Below are 16582 nucleotides of genomic sequence, written 5' to 3'. Positions count from 1 at the left end.
AGTCCTCTGAAAGCACTCTGGCAAGCGGGATACTCCTGAGGCCTCCTGCAAGTCCAGCCGTTCTGAGAATGAACATGTGCAATGACACCAGAACCTTGACATCTCCAGATCCATCTCTGCCCTCCGAGCCAATCGTGATGGGAGCCAAAATAGGGTTCTCACCTCTCGCGACGTCCCTCCGTCAGCCGGTACAGATGATTGGCACCTCCGTCTGCACATGCACGGATCTTGGCTGAAATGGGGAAAAAAAAAAAACAGGAGGTGCTTAGATGAATCCTTGATGGGTTTCATTACAACTCAGTTCTCGACGTAAAGATGAGTGAAGAGATAAATATCATTGAAATCACATTATACGGCTATACGTTTGAAACCATTTCAGAGCCCATCTCGGTAACTGCTGACATGCTGAAATGAAAACAAATAGATTATTCTAGATCATGGCCTGGCTGACAGTAATGGCTCCCTTGTGCCTTTCGTGAAAACACTAATCATTTCTGGATGAAGGTCAGTCCGTCCTGTCAGGATCATCATCGATTCTGATAAGCATGGTGAGTCTTGTCATTTTCAAGGTAAGGCCAATGGGAAGCTAAATCCAGTTAAACAGGCCACTGGTTTTGATGAGAGATATGACAGTCAAATCTACATAATGAATCTTGATCGGCACTGTGTGATACTACACACACAAATATATATATATATATATATATATATTTATTTATTATACAAACACACACACAGAAAATGACAGGTGAAATACAATTATTAACAAATTTTAATGCTGAGTATATGTATATGTATTTATATAAGCACATATATTGTTGTTGTATTATTGTTTATTATATATATATATATATATATATATATATATATATATATATATATATATATATATATATATATATATATATATATATGTGTGTGTGTGTGTGTGTGTGTGTGTGTGTGTGTGTATTTATTTATTAATGCTTTAATTCAGTGCAGGATGACAAATTTGGGAAAGATGTAGCGGCATATGCTCAGTTAGAAATGTACAAAAAAATAACATATAAAAGTGACATTAACATGATAATCCCACCAACTTTGAAGTCTGACATGAGCAGAAGTTCAGAGAAAGTGCTCTTGACTTTTCGTAGCTGATGAACTAAAGCACACAGATGTGGGATTCACTCTCTTGACAATAGCAAAAAGTAACAAACAGGAATTTAAAACAGAATATTTTCACTGAATAAATTAGTTATTTTAAACCAGGTGCTGTGAGACTGACAGCTTTTTTTTTCCCTTTGAAGACTTTCCTTTCTCCATTTATCAAGTAGCTTGGTTATAAGCCTGCAATCCTATTATTTAAACCCACAAAACCCAACGGTACCACATTCATAAACAAACAGAGGTGACTTTTATGTTTTTTTCCATTACATTTTGTGAAAAAGGTAGGGCATATTTTCTCGGCCGCATGAAACAAAGGTGAATGCGTGTTAAATGATTGAGGAATCATCACAAAGATCATGTCAAGACAAACGTAATCTTGTCAGCACAGCTGCTTTATGGCCAAAGCATCAAGGGAAGAGAATTGCATCATACGCCTCATGAATAATAGAATGTGTTTGCTGCCGTTCTAATGGACACGATGGCTTCAGGCTTACTGTTAAAAATAACTTTTTTTTTTCAGGTTAAAATATGAGGAGAATCAAAGGAAACATTTTAAACAGTTAAACAGTCGTACAGATTAATTGTCACTACTTTTTCTCTGCTTGCTTACACAGGAGGGGGTGGAAGCACTTGTGAATAACACAAGAACAATTTACATGGCGCATTGGATGACTGAATAAGATACTGCACTCTTGTGGTAATACACTTTGTGAATGCTTGCAAGGGTCATCTTGCTCTGGATGACATAGAAAAAAAAAAGACCCTTTTGTTGCAATTTAGCTGTCCGTTCTCACACTTGCCTAGACTTCTAAAGTCGACCTATATGGTTTTATTTATCTGCGGTCTAAAAGCTATTCTTTGGTTAAGGACTGACGTCAATTAAAGATCAATCAAACACATTTAAAAAAACAAATTAATGCTTCAAACCGACAGCTGTGAACCCTTGAATTTATGGTAATGCTACTTTAGGGACCACTTATAAATAATAACTATAGTTACTTATCAGTACATGTTCTGCATGCCCATATTCTAACATGGTAAAGACTGACACAGAATAGAAACTATTGAATAAATTTATTGTTTTTGTTTCCTTTTGCACCAAAGGTCTTACAGTTTTTCTTACTGCTATGCCTTTAAGACACTGTTATGGTTCATTTATTAAGAGAATCATTCCAAATTCCTGCGCTTAAATCAGTGCTTTGAGTCACAAGCTTAGCGTTTTAAGATTATTTAAGAATGGTTTGTTGTATAATTGTCACTTTTTAAAATATGTATTCAAAAACCAATAAAACACATTTTATACGGTTCTTTACAATGGTGCGGTTGAAGTCTGTCCGTAATGACCCAGATAGGATATTCTTACAAAGACACAAGTAAACCGTACAATCATTTGCTCTTCGGTTCTATAATAATGTCTCATGATGATGCATCCAGGCCAGTCATTCATTAGTTCCCAGACAGCTCAATTGGTCTGGCAAAGGCATCATCATTTGTTCATAGGGTGATTACACTGGCGTTTTCAATGCAGTCTCGAGAGGTGAATCAAAGCAGCTTTTCTGTAAAGATCCCATCAAAGTAAACAGCGTGCTACGTCTCTAACCGGAAAACAAGGCGTAATTCAGTGCAGCCGAGAACTCCAGCTAGGAGCAAGACTTAAAAGCACCGGGCTGAATCCAAACGACTCATTATTTCGACATCAGGCAAATATATTTATATGAAGACTTCAATAAAATGAAGACTTAACCACACGCAGTGCGAAATAGGCAATAGTATAACATCCATAGCCATGAATCTTGAGAATCGACAGCACTTAAACGGCTTTCAGTTCTAAATGTGCGATGAATATCTAAACTGTGGGTTCAATTACAGCTGCAAGATCATGTGATCAGCTTTTCAAGACTTCGAAATCGCAGAGCATCACCTTTGCCTTCTGTTTATACTGTTACAAAAACAACTCACAAACAAAATAAAGTGATTCTATGACATGCTATGAAAGTATTAACTACTAAAAAAAGCTTTACGAAACGGTTTGTGGTGGGTGCTCCAATATAAAACAAGCAAACATTCTCACTTGTGGACAAGCAGTGTTATGATGGCCGGAGATGCTGGAGGGGGTAAATCATTCGTGAATTTTCTTTCACCGAAGCCCTGGTGCAGGACAGATAACCTTGTAAATAAACACTTCATAATCCACCAGCGGTGCTTCCTCTTCCTGTCATGAACTTTTGCTACTCGGCCGGTGTTTTATGGGGGACAAATATTGATGAGGCAGACTTTGCTGTCGCTGATTTAATGTCTTTTGGCAGCGGAAGTGAAGTGAAGCCTGTGGCCTCTGTAAATCAAAGAGGGACGAGTGGTCAGCGAGCAAAATAGAAGGTTAGTTTGCCTTTAAAGATAGTTTCTTTATCCTCAAGAGTTGAGAGTGAGTGCAAAACTTTTAATTTAGATCTACAGGAGGATGTCTGGGTAGGATATATATATATATAGGACTGTCACGATATTAAATTTCTCATTGATATAGATTGATACTTTCATTGATATCTATAGAAATCTTTGAGGAAAAAACTTTAGCTATCAAATTATTTTATTAGTTTATTTAGTTTTTACCCATGCAATGAACATAAAGGAGACAGATAAACATGCTCTGGGTTTCTCTGTCTTCTTTGAAGATCCCTATGAAATTACAGTAAAAAATATGAAAAAGAAAATACGGTCAAGATCAAAAGTATAATGAATAAATATTAACATCAAAATACTTTAACCTGTCAACTTACGTACCCCTATTTTAAGTTTTTTAAGCACTGCAATAAACTTAATAGAATCACAGTTTATTTAAATATAAAAACAGAAAACCACTGTTAAACAGGTTAAAGTAACATTTCCCATTCCATGATCAGTAAAGTAACTGCAACTTAAAAAGAGCCTAATCTGTTGGTTGATTAAATAGAGGTGGCTAAAAGGTCAGCGGTGCTGCCCCCCTTCACACTGACCGTAGCTCCACAGATTCTGGGTTGTCCTAAGGCAGTCCTCGCATACCCCCGTCCTGCACATTTTGTATGTTTCTCTTCTCGTTTGTTCTATTCAAACGTAAGTGCCCTGTGAAGTGGACATTAGGATCTTCCAGTTTAAAGGGAACGTATATGTTCCATTCTATGGGGAATTAAACTGTGCAAGACGTGAATTTAAATTGTATTTATTTACAGAGGTGTATGACATCACACTCGTATGTGAAGTTGCACATATCCGTGAATGAATGTTCCTAAACTAAGTAAACTTTAACGAATTAACCCTGCTCAGAAAGTAACCATGTAAATCAGAACACAGCTAATGCATGGAAATAATTTCTGTGGATTATTGGAATCAGTTGTGATAACTAAGAGACACATGCAAAATATGCAGAGTGGGTGAATGCGAGGACTGGAATTGAGAACTGCTCGTCTAAGGAGCTGTTTTCTCTGAAGTAAAAAAACTCCCATACTGGTTTTTTAAAAAATTTTCTTGACTCTCCCACTCGGACGCCATGATTCTTGTGAGAGCGCTGCGTCTACTTTTCATTCATTTGTGCAAAAATGTGGAGTACAAGACTAGTAAAGTTTCATGCTTCATTTTTATGTTTTTTTTAATGGGTTATAAAAGGTTCATATTTTAGTTTTGGAAGTTTCCAAAGTTTTTCTAAACTCCTCCAGTGATCAGTCAATTTCATTTAAAGCAGTGTTTGGGGGGGCTTTTAATTCCCCAAAAGCAGCACCTAGTGGCTAAGAAAGAATTAGCATTTTCATTCAGAATCAACGGGAAAAGACTATTTTTCACTAAACATTCTAATATCCTGATTTGCTACTTAAGAACATTTCTAATTATTATTAATGTTGTGCTGCTTAATATGTTCGTGGAAACATTGATAACAAAACACTCTAATTCTTCTCTTTCACGTTTCTGTCCATTTTCTGCTAAATGCAAATGTTTATAAATAGCAGACGGACGCTCTCAATTATAAAAAAAAAAAAAAAAAACTTAAAAGCCACAAAACTTACTTTTAAATCACAAGCCCATCATGCGACCCAAACCCACAAGCCACGCATTGCCCAAAACTTCAAGAAATGTGAAATGCTCCTAAAGGTAAAAAAGCCCTGCCACAAACACCGCTATTGCTGTATTGTAAAACAAACTGTCAAACAAAAATGGCCCTCTCAAACTTTTCAATACAGAGGGAGGCATAATTACTTCACGCACCACAATATTTGGAAGAAAGGTTTCTGGACAGAAGAAAATACTGGTATACTCTTAACGCATTCGATTTTTCTGGCAATGTCGATCCTTCAGTACACTTCAGTAAGTTTTTATCAAAGAAAGACGTTTGAAGCGTTTCCTTCAATAAAAACCGATGTTAGACAAAAGTTGGAGAGGAATAGATTATAGGAGGTGATTATGGCTTCCGCAGATGTATTTTCTTTTTCAAATGCAATCTTTAAGACTGACTGTTCACTCCGTCATTTTGCAAGTCAAGACATCAGTTTTTGACAGCGCAGTCGTTGTCAGATGTGATGAATATCACTGATGATATCGGCAGAATGCCAAGTGAGTGCAAGTGTGGACGTTTTTTGCCTCAGCTCATGCCATCTTTTTTTCAACAGTGCTGAACTAGTAAGGTGCACAAGACAGTGTAGCTGACATTTTACATACTAAGTCTTATCCAAAAGCGCTGACTTGTACGCTCATCCATATGCACTGCAAACCACATGGCTTGCTACGATGAAAAATGACTGAAAATGAGTGCATCAGTGTCTATAGAAGACAGCTCACTTGGTGAGCACAAAAATTTGATTTAAATAAGATTTATGTGGTTTTTGACTGTTTGTAAATTTTGCAACACTGTTCACACTTAAAGAAATTGTTTAATCAAAAATTATTCACTTTGATCCGTTTACACTTTGATCTGAATATAAACAACGTATCTGTGTACATAAATCACAGTTCTTTTTTTTGGAATGACACAGAGTGGAGTAATTAATGGCAAAATAAACTTTTTGGGTGAACAGGGCCTTTAAAAAATTAATTGGAGCTGGACACGCAAACAAAAACATTTCATAAAGGGGAAAATCTGTGGTTAGTTTGGCCTCTAAGATGTCTTTTTTTTAAGAAAATTAATACTTTTATTCAGGAAGGATGCATTAAACGGATAATATAATATTATGCAATAAATTCACAGGAATACATTTTTAAAAAGTACATACATAACAAATACGTTATACTTTTATACTCTTTTTACTGTTTTTTTAAGCTTGTCAACCCCAACCTTTTGAACAACAGTGTACAAAACAGAAATGGACCCAATAAGAGTAGCTGCCATATTTAATTTAACGCAGAAGTATAAAAAATTATGGACACAGGTACCAAACCACAACTTGCATTTTCGTTGTGGTAGCTATTGTTTAAAGCCTAAAGCATGCATTTTCTAACCCAAACGCTCAAAGTGATTGGTTTTAAATTCCGTACTACTCGCGCAACTGGAATAAGAAAGAAGTGAACTTTTGGCGGGGCTTTTGAGAAGCATCCAAAAATGTGTTGGTATCTGCAAAGAGCCGTCTTTGATCATCCAGTCCTATAGAGCACTGGTGGTGCCACGGGCCCATAGGGCCGCACTTCTGAGGCTCACTGGAGGAGGGGTGGAGCGCCCTGCCCCGGTCCCTCAAGGAAAACCATCTGGATATGTTCACCCTGCTCCCAGCAACGCACTCGTTGCCCACCTGCTTTGCCTCCAGAGCAAAGCCGCATGAAAAATGCACAGTATCTCTGATGCAAGGGCAGAGGAATTACATGATCGAGAGTCTTTAAATGAGATCAAATTCTGAAAGCAACAAAAGCTTGGGCAATATAGTTTACAAACTCTCGCCTGAATAAAAACAAAACGGCAACCGAAGGGGAAGAGTCTACATTAAACCGGAAAAAAAGCATAAAATGAACAAAAAGGCATTTACTTGACTCGCATTGCATTGCAATGCCCTAAAAATCCTGTAAAGAAAGAAACTAGGGCAATCAAATTAATGCGCTATTTTAGTCCAATTAATTATGAAAACAGAATGCAATAGGAAAATGAATGTAATTAATCATGCCCCCAAACCTTTGGTAGAAGAAAAAGATTAATGTTTTTAAATTATTTACTCGTCTGCCTCACTAAGGTAATGTGTGATGTAATGAATTTTCTTGATTTGTTTTACAGCAGAAAAGAAAAAAAAAATGAATAGGATTTACCTGCTTATGCATTGTTATTTTAGTATTTTTATTCATTTCAGATTTAGTTGTGGTATTTATAGACTTTATTTTAGTTAGCTGTCAACATTTCTCTCTCCTTTTTAAGTTACTTTAAAATTGAATAGTTGCATTTTATTTTATTTTAGTTTGATTTCATGATCCTGACTGCGTGGAGTGTAGTACGTTGCATCATTGCACTAATCATGATCTACAGTTCTACAAGTGCTGTTATTCAGGCTGCAATTGAAAACTGCAGAGGATAAACAAAGTGTACCCGGAAGCACACAACACTAAAACAGAAGAGTTATGTAAACATAGCTCATCCAGAGGGAATTCGACTGGATGAATAATGCATTATGGGTTATAGGGCTTTGTAGCATACACTGTAAAAAATCCAATTAACAAAATGTTGGAAGGGCAAAAATATTTAAGTTGAACTAATTTTATTGCTTGGGCTTGAGAAGACACATTATATTAAGTCCACACAAATCTATTTTAAAAACATTAAATGAATGGGTATTTTCACATCCACAAAACTAATCCAGCCTTCGCTGTGACTTTGTCGGAGAAACAATGCTGCTATCTTGTCAAGTTCACACAAAAATGTGTTTATATAGTTCCCCAGCGATTTCTTATGATGCCCAAATAAGAGATCCTGGTTGAGGTAACATACAGAACTCATAAAAAGTAAACGGTTATATTTTAATTGACGTAACTTGCTGTAGTCTTCTAAGTGTTTGACTAATTAAAACATTTTATTACAAATAAACAAAACTAGTTCACTAAAGATCCAATTAAAAAATAACAATTCCGATAACACTTTGAAATCAGAAATTGATAATTGCTAAAAAATACATCAATAAATAATAATTGAATGTTTTTTTTATTGTACAGTGGCCCTATATATCACCAATTAGGCCTGTCTGACCTTTTCCGGAGAGTTCTGTGCCAGGTATGTCACCATTCTCTACTGCACAAGCAAGCCAGACGAGTACAGACAAGCATCAAATCATAAGCACAAAATCAATACCTTTACTCCACAGCACATGGAAGTACGGCTCGTCTATTGGCTGGTTTAGGATAACCAAGCAAATCCTCTGTTCACCTGGTGAAAAAAACAGAAAGTGCATATTAATGGGCAGCTATATTTCAATAGCATCTTGTGGTTATGACGTAGTCTCAGTCCTTCCATTTACAGTGTGAAACTGAGAAAAACACATTGCAATATTTGGTTTCATCTAGTGAGATACAGCTTTAAATAGAAACCAGCTAATGAAAACAGCAAGAGTAATAACTGTGATAATCCAGCCTAATGCCTTTGGTAATTGCCTAACCACAAATTTTTGTTTTTCCAAAACATCTAGATGTACTTGAAAGGTAAAGCAAATGGCATAATGTTAACAACGCATTTTCAGCTTTGCCAATATAAACATATTAAATGTAGAAGATCACTTTTAATCTTGAAAAAATTTAATACAAATGTATAAATTGATTAATACATAAAGAAATTACAGTAATGAGAAACATGGTGCTTAACTGTTATAAAATTGTTATTTTAAAATTCTAAAAAAATTAATTCTTTCTTCCTTTCCTTCTTGAATAAATCAATCAATTAATCAATCCATCCATCAAATAAACAATTAAAAATTTAAAATTAGGTGCTTTAAATTATATATATATATATATATATATATATATATATATATATATATATATATATATATATATATATATATATATTTTTTTCTTTCAAAGATATTTCTTATTTGGACAAACAAACAAATGAATGAAAGTAATGACAAAATGTTATAAAAATTCTTTGGAAATCTTACAATTTATTATTATTTTAAAATCTTTCTAAACTTTTTCTCATTTGAATGAATAAATGAATCATCAATGAATGAATCAATCAAATAAACTAATAAAAGACAGTAATGAGAAATGAAGTGCTCAAATGTAATGAAAAAAAACCTTCAAAAATATTTTTTTGAGCAAAAGATTTTTATATCTGATGAACCCCAATATTATTATATTGTTATATAAACAAAAGAATCTTGAGGCAGTACAATAAAAGAAAAAAGGAAAAAAGTTGGCATCTCCCACTTGAGCACCACATACTGTTCCAACTATACGGTCTGAAACACTCATATACTCCATAATTGAGTGTTTTTAATATTTCAAAATAACGTTCTGCAGGGCATCTCATAGCTCCAAACAGTCCCAAATGCATAGGTTCACACATTTAATTGCGATACGTTTCAGAGCCAGGCTGCTCACACATTTTTAATTATAGTTATTTCAACGTCAATCTAATCAGATGCTTCTCTGTTCGGCACAATGCTACAAGTGAATAACATCCCAAAATCTCTATACGGCAGCATTACAACAGCATCAATGCACTCATTTTTTTGTGGACACTGTATTAAAATAACCAACATCACGTGTTGAGGAAATGCAACAGTTGGAGTAAGTTCACTTGCAACTCTCTCCGAATAAATCACAGGTATCCTGACGCAGCTGTGAACAGAACACATCTTGAAGAACAGACTGAGAAAATATCAAGGTCCTGAAGCGCGAAGACAGTGTATAAACGAATGAGAGCTATTGCAACACCACTTGCGGCGGGAAAGTTAGACGACTCCAAAAAGAAACAACGTCTGTATTTTCGACATTTCAGATCTGCTCTTTTGGTAAATAGCATTTTTGACAGCACACACTTTTAGTGCAGCACCAAGGACATTTTCCACATTTGAATGTTTTCTTTGGGAGCTATCAATTGAAATACACAGAAATTATCATACACCAAATTAGCTGAGAGCTTGCTGTTCATTAGGATACAACAAATTTGCAATTCAACGCATAAACAAGCTGGCTTTGATTAGTTCACAAATTGGAATGAATAGGACATGAAACGCAATTTCTTATTCTAAACAGCCTTCTATTAAATATACATTTATTGAATATGTATGAATTAAAGGATTGGAAGCACATGCTGAGACATGAGAATTGAGAATGGCATATTTTTGGACTAGGTCAAAAATCTGGGCCATGTCTTCAGTCTTTATTTTACTGAAGGGCTATATAGAACGTTTCAGAGAAGCGTAAGGTCACATGAGCCCCCCTCTTTTTTCCAAGGTATTTTTGTTCTCATGAGTCTTTTGTCGTCAAATCTCTCGAGTATGTGGACCTTATGGGAAAACTAAAAAGTAAGCACAGCAAGTGCACTAACATTAACTCTACAGTGAACATGTACAAGAAAAACAAATTTTAAGTTGAGATCTTGATAAAAAATAAAATATTTGTTATTTATTACATTATATTACACTACACATGGCCTCTTAGAGCTTCTCCTCTCCACTACTGGAGTGGTGTTGCTTCATTTAATAGTTATAAAATATATTAATGATTGTTTGGCTAAACTGAAACAAAATAAGTTGGATTTGAAGTACTAAAATAACAGAAAATTTAATGCATTAATTCTAAATAAATAAAACTGTTGAACATTTTTATTTAAATGAATTAGTTATTTTAATTAATTATTATTAATTAAAAACAAATGACAATCACGTAATACTAAAGCATAATATTAATAAAAATAAAACGTGAAATATAAATATGCCAAGCATGTTTACACGAACAAATAATTCATCTTTGCGATGAGAAGCGAGCTTTACATCATTTTATATACAGTATATACACAATATACACAAATACTACAAATAATGCTATATAAATACTTTCCAAAGTACAGTGATGATGGCTTTTTTTTTTTTTTTTTTTTTTTAAATCTGTTTTAAGATTTCTTAAAGATCAGCATTATTGCAAGGCTTTTTGTGTCTGGTGAAACAGCATGATTTGCAGTTTGTGAATAAGACACGGGTTTTGCGGGAAAATTGATAGCAAAAGTGGTATACAGCCATTTAGCGGTTAGCTTGTGAACCTTCTTTACCACCTAACTGGTGAAAATTTGCAGGGAAGCTAACAGCAGGACAAAAGTTGATATGTTAGTCGTTGAGAATGCATTCATTACTGTAATGACCACAGGCAATCTCAGACACATTGAAAGCATGGCTGCAATTCTTGGCCAATCATTAGAGCCTGATTACTTACTTTCAGGTCTTGTATTTATGGGGCACCTACCCAGACAGGGATATAATTTTGAGTAAAAAATTAAAAATTCTCCAGAACACATCTATTATTTCGCTGCACACTGCTCTCCGATTCTTGCAAAAATAGTTTTTTGTCCGGTTATTATATGAGGGCTGTTATCCATTTCTGTGGAAAGTAAACTTGACTGGACGCATTAGCTGATTATCAAATTATTCTACCATCCAGAGCCAGCATTGCATGACCTTTGAAATAAAGTAGCGTGTTAATCCGACTGGTTTTAATGGTTCCTGTTTTTTTTTGCTTAAGCAAACAGCAATGTTTTAATGTAATAAATTAATAGAACCGAAACTATATACAGGTATCTAATAAAAATGCATCCAGAAAACCACATTGTGCTTAAATATGCAAAACGGCCATCAACAATATTCCTGTGTTGGTGGAGTCTCATCTGTGCAAACTGTGAGTAAATGATTAAAAAAAATAATTACACCTGATTAAACACTGTGGAGGTGCATATGAAATATGGAAATGATGGACATAGGAAACCATTTTAAATCTTATTCTTAGCTGTAGCGAATTAAAAAACAATGAAAATAACATATTCATTCATATGCGGTTGGAATGTGTAAGACATATAGCACCTTATAATAACTGCGAACATGCAAAGCGGCCGATTTAATGACTGCGTTGAACTGCGATACATTTATTAACTATGTTTATGTTCTTCAGGACAAAGTGTAAATGCATGCATGGGCGAGAATAAATGCGCTCAGGCTTTTAAATGAGTTTAAAATGAATAAATACCTGAAGGCAAAAGGCAATCTAATGGAGCGAATTCATCCATGGTCGTGTTTATAATAAGCTGGATTCATCAACTGTAGAGGAAAATAAAGAAAAACATACACAACATTAAAAGGCAGCAAAAAAAAAAGGGCTTTGTTTCTGTAGAGGAATATCTGACAAATTAGATGTTCTAATCAAGACAACGGCTTTCTGTTATGACAGATGAAGAGTTGTACCGAAACCTAAAACACTCACAAACCTTTTCAAGTGTTTAAAATGCATGACAAAATTCGTAGAAACTGAAGAAACACTCCGCTATTAAGAAGACCAGAGCACTCACCACTTTATCTACGTGAACTCTTTGTCCCGTGAACACTAACTCTTAAATGACTTATCTATGCTCTGCCCCTGTAATAGTTAACTAGTTTACTAAGGTCTCCATACTCCCACATTAACAGAAAGAATAGTGAACAGCACACGTTTGCGAGTGCGATGTGCCATGCACAACAGTCAAATTAAAAAAGTTACAACATTATCGACACAACACTAGCAGTTACTTTTGTATTTTTGCTTAGTCATTGGAAAAAAGGTCAAAACAGGCTTGACGTCTTTATTTACAGTAGCGGTGCTTCGTCATTAAACGATTCAGTGCTTTTGAACGAATCTCTTGAGCAAATGATTCAGCGATAATAATAATATACGCAGTAAGTAAAGTTTTCGACTGAAATATTGCTTTAGTTTTTCTACTTCAAAATTTAATTCAGTAATTTCTTTCTAAATTTAACTAGCAATTTCTGAATGAACTACATTTTTTGTGTACTAGATAATATAATAGATGTTGAAATGTGAACACAGAAAAATGAACACAAACACAAAGACAATATAACAGTAATGCTATAAAAGACCAGTTGAGTGCACTTAAAAACAGTACGCTTTTAAAAACACTTAGGTTTTTAATACTTATGTATATTTTAAAAAGTGCACTTTGTAATAATGTTGAAACAAAAGTTTTACTTTAAAGTACTTTGCATAATGTTTAATAATCTTGTGCCATGTTTTAAAGAAGCAATGTTTGTGATTCATGTGTCGTTTGATTTTCGCATGTGTACTAAATTACAACTTCATTATTACAAATGTGGAATCAGAAATATATTTAAATATATCATATACGAGATTCAATAGAAATAACATTAAAGTAGATTTTAGTCACATTTATTTAATTTGTCAGGACTCAGCAGAAATTATGAAATCACATGTAAATGTAAGTCCAACTTAATCCATTCAAAGAAGCACATTTAACTAATTTTAAAATGTAATAAAAAATGTACACTATAAAAAAACTGCAGTGACATTACATTCAATTCTTTCTTATTTTGTAGTGCACTTCTTTTATCTGCAAGAGAACAGCTAAAAGTTTGAACAAAAATGCCATTTAAACCATAAACCAAAAAGCTTCAAGCTTCAATCCCCGAAAAAGAATTTCATTGATTGTTGATTTTGTTCTGGAACAGGTATCTTATCCTGGCTGTTTACGACAGCAACGGCTGAGAGGACACCACTTTGAGCATTATATGCAAGATAAATATATAATTATTTACTCAACAGACAGTGGAAAATGTCATTACTTGGATCAATCCAGCTGAGAGCAACAGATCAATGCAGGTAGAGAGGTGTATCCCTAACACTCTGCCAAAACGGATCAACATAGCAACTAAAAGGGTCTAATCCAACCTGACACCCACAACACTATTGATGAAAGTAGAGTGCTGTCAAAAACAAACTGCACCAGAAATTCGCAAACTCAAGCAGGTGGGCAAGAAGGAAAAATGCGTTTAGCCTGATCCACTAAAGATAAAAAAAAAAAAAGGTGTTTCTTGCTCAGAAACAGATTTGTTGTAATTTAGCACTATATCGCTTTTTCTATTAATTAATATATATTTGATGGACAGGAGTCGTGCTGATTATTTGTTGCTTGTTGTGATGTTTTTAGCAGTTGATTGAACTCTCATTCTGACGGCACCCATTCACTACAGAGATGTGATCCAAAAAACTAATTCATTACATACTTTTAACAAAATTTCCTTTAAAGGGTCAGTGCAGCCTTATTATTTCTAACCTATATGACTTTATTTCTTCAGTGGAAAACTAGAGAGTTTGAATCAATCTGGTGTTTTTTCCAAGCAACTACAGTGCAATTGAATAGAGGCTGGAGCTTATCAGCATCAAAAAGCTGCAAAAGCCCCATAACTATGCTAGAAATGTGTGCATTTAATTCCAAACCCTCTGAAGTCATTTAAGTTTTCTGGGAAGAATAAGGTTTTTTAAAGCTTTCTTCGCGTTAAAATTCCCATGGTATTGAAAAGGGTGATGCAGATCACGGAGCACTTTGATGAAAAGAAATAAAAAAACGTGTTTAAGCGTATGAATGCTTCTATTTTCTCAACTGTATTAACTGTACACACGGGCAGTGCTGTAATGTGTACGTTTGCACAATTTTAAATCTTATAAATGTGCGCATGCTTATTTTACACGCCACAAACTAGTCAGTACAGCATTCAGAAACATTTAGAGAGGCTAAATGTTTGCAAAATTTAGCAAAAGGTAAAAAAACCTCATATGTACACACATATGTAACAAACGAATACATGTGCACAACGCGTAATGCACATATCGCAGCTTTCGAGAATTAAGTGCAAAAATGTTATGCATGAAATACATGCAGTCACTGCAATTGCCATCACTAAGTTGTAGACGCATTAAGCCCAACTGATTGGTGCTTCTCAAAGAAAACGCCTCCCAGTTACTTTCTTCACAACTCAGTAAATGAATGGGATTGAAGAAGTGAGTTTTAGACTTTAAAAGGCCTGCGAGACCGGCGCTACGGTTTTAAAAAAAAACAGCCTTGTCAATGGCTAAAGCAAGCTCTTTCTTTCCTTCATTGTGTCTTTAATTAATTTGGCCCTTGTTTTGTAGTTCGTTCCCTCTGGGTGTTTTTGTAATTAGTTCTATTGACTGAAATTTCAAGGCTCTCTGATTTAGTCTGAGGAAATTCTCTGCTTGACATCAGCTCTCGTTGTACTTTAAAGAAGAACCAGAGTTCATTCTCAGGTTGAGCGCCCAAATTACAGTTTACAAACTTTAATAACTCACTCATTATGTGCACAAGTAAATCACACAGAGAGTGCTTCTTCAGAGACGGAATGTTTTTTTAATGAAAGGCAAACATCATTATCTACAGCTTTCAGCCACGATTTCGCTCAAATGTTTAGCAGCTTCGTGAACGTTTGCAGGCCGAATTTCACGCTCGAGTATTTCCGAATAAACCTCTACAGATGCCGTTCAGTCGCGAAGGCTGCACAGATGAACGCTGACAAATAGCTCGTTCATAAAAGTTACGTTAAGCTAAAACACATCTGCCTCAGGGCGAATCTACTCCCGACAGCTTACTTGGACGTTTGGCTGTGTCACAAAACATAGATAGCGACTATCTAGGCAGCATTTGAAGGCAGCGTACAATAAAGGTAACGTTAGAGTTCGTGTTGAAAAACGTTTTGGGCGCAGAATGCAGATACGACACCCAAAACGCCGTCTAGGTAGTCAGCTCGCTAAGTTAACGCGTGCACAGCCGATGTTTCCAGCGTACTCACTCTGTGAATGGACATCCAGCGGCATGCGTCCGGTCCAACATTTGTGTACAGTCAACGAGCGCAGAAGACAAGCGTCTGAGCTCCAGAACACCGAGAGATGTTTGTCACAGCGACATCTAGAGGCGCGCTCTACACCTGCACTGATTCCCTTCAGGTCGAAAACCAACACGTACGGCATTCAGAGACACAGCAACAGTGTGTAATAATAGATATATTTATCTGTAAATAAATAAACAAGGAGTTATATAAATACATATAAACCAATTAATAATGGAAAATAAATGGATACTAAAATAAAAATTATTTATTTACATTCTATTTATTTATACATTGTATATCTATCGATCTGTTTTTGCAACTTATATCAGCTTCTTTTTTATATTTTTAATAATCTATCTATCTATCTATCTATCTATCTATCTATCTATCTATCTATCTATCTATCTATCTATCTATCTATATATATTAATAAGTTATAAATGTTTCTGTATATGAGTAAATAAGGAATTAGATATACAATGAGTACCTAAATAAACTAAATAAAGTAATAAAAAATGAAGGATACCAGCATATGATTAATTATATTAAAATGTATTATATTAATAGTAATATAATATAATATATTAATAATATATAAACTAATTGAA

General features: G+C 34.8%; 1 protein-coding gene across 4 annotated transcripts in view; it reads right to left on the bottom strand.

Moving 5' to 3' along the window:
- Positions 1-16046, bottom strand: part of tpk1 (thiamin pyrophosphokinase 1) — a 52297-nt gene extending 36251 nt beyond the window's left edge. For 2 of the 4 annotated variants that reach the window (XM_043226416.1, XM_043226419.1), the window contains exons 1-4: positions 15936-16046; positions 12310-12380; positions 8426-8500; positions 163-232 (exon numbers count right to left, since the gene is read on the bottom strand). In XM_043226416.1, the coding sequence (XP_043082351.1) occupies positions 163-232; positions 8426-8500; positions 12310-12349 (185 nt within the window). In that variant the 5' untranslated portion in view covers positions 12350-12380; positions 15936-16046. Of the gene's footprint in view, positions 1-162; positions 233-8425; positions 8501-12309; positions 12381-12547; positions 12689-15935 lie in introns of those variants that run through there. The other 2 variants (XM_043226418.1, XM_043226417.1) reach the window with 2 other exon arrangements.
- Positions 16047-16582: the final 536 nt, after the last annotated feature.

Source organism: Puntigrus tetrazona, chromosome 24 (assembly GCF_018831695.1).
Source record: "Puntigrus tetrazona isolate hp1 chromosome 24, ASM1883169v1, whole genome shotgun sequence".
Taxonomy (NCBI): Eukaryota; Metazoa; Chordata; class Actinopteri; order Cypriniformes; family Cyprinidae; genus Puntigrus; species Puntigrus tetrazona.
Note: the sequence above shows the minus strand (reverse complement) of the source record. Positions and strands in the feature narration are given on the sequence as shown.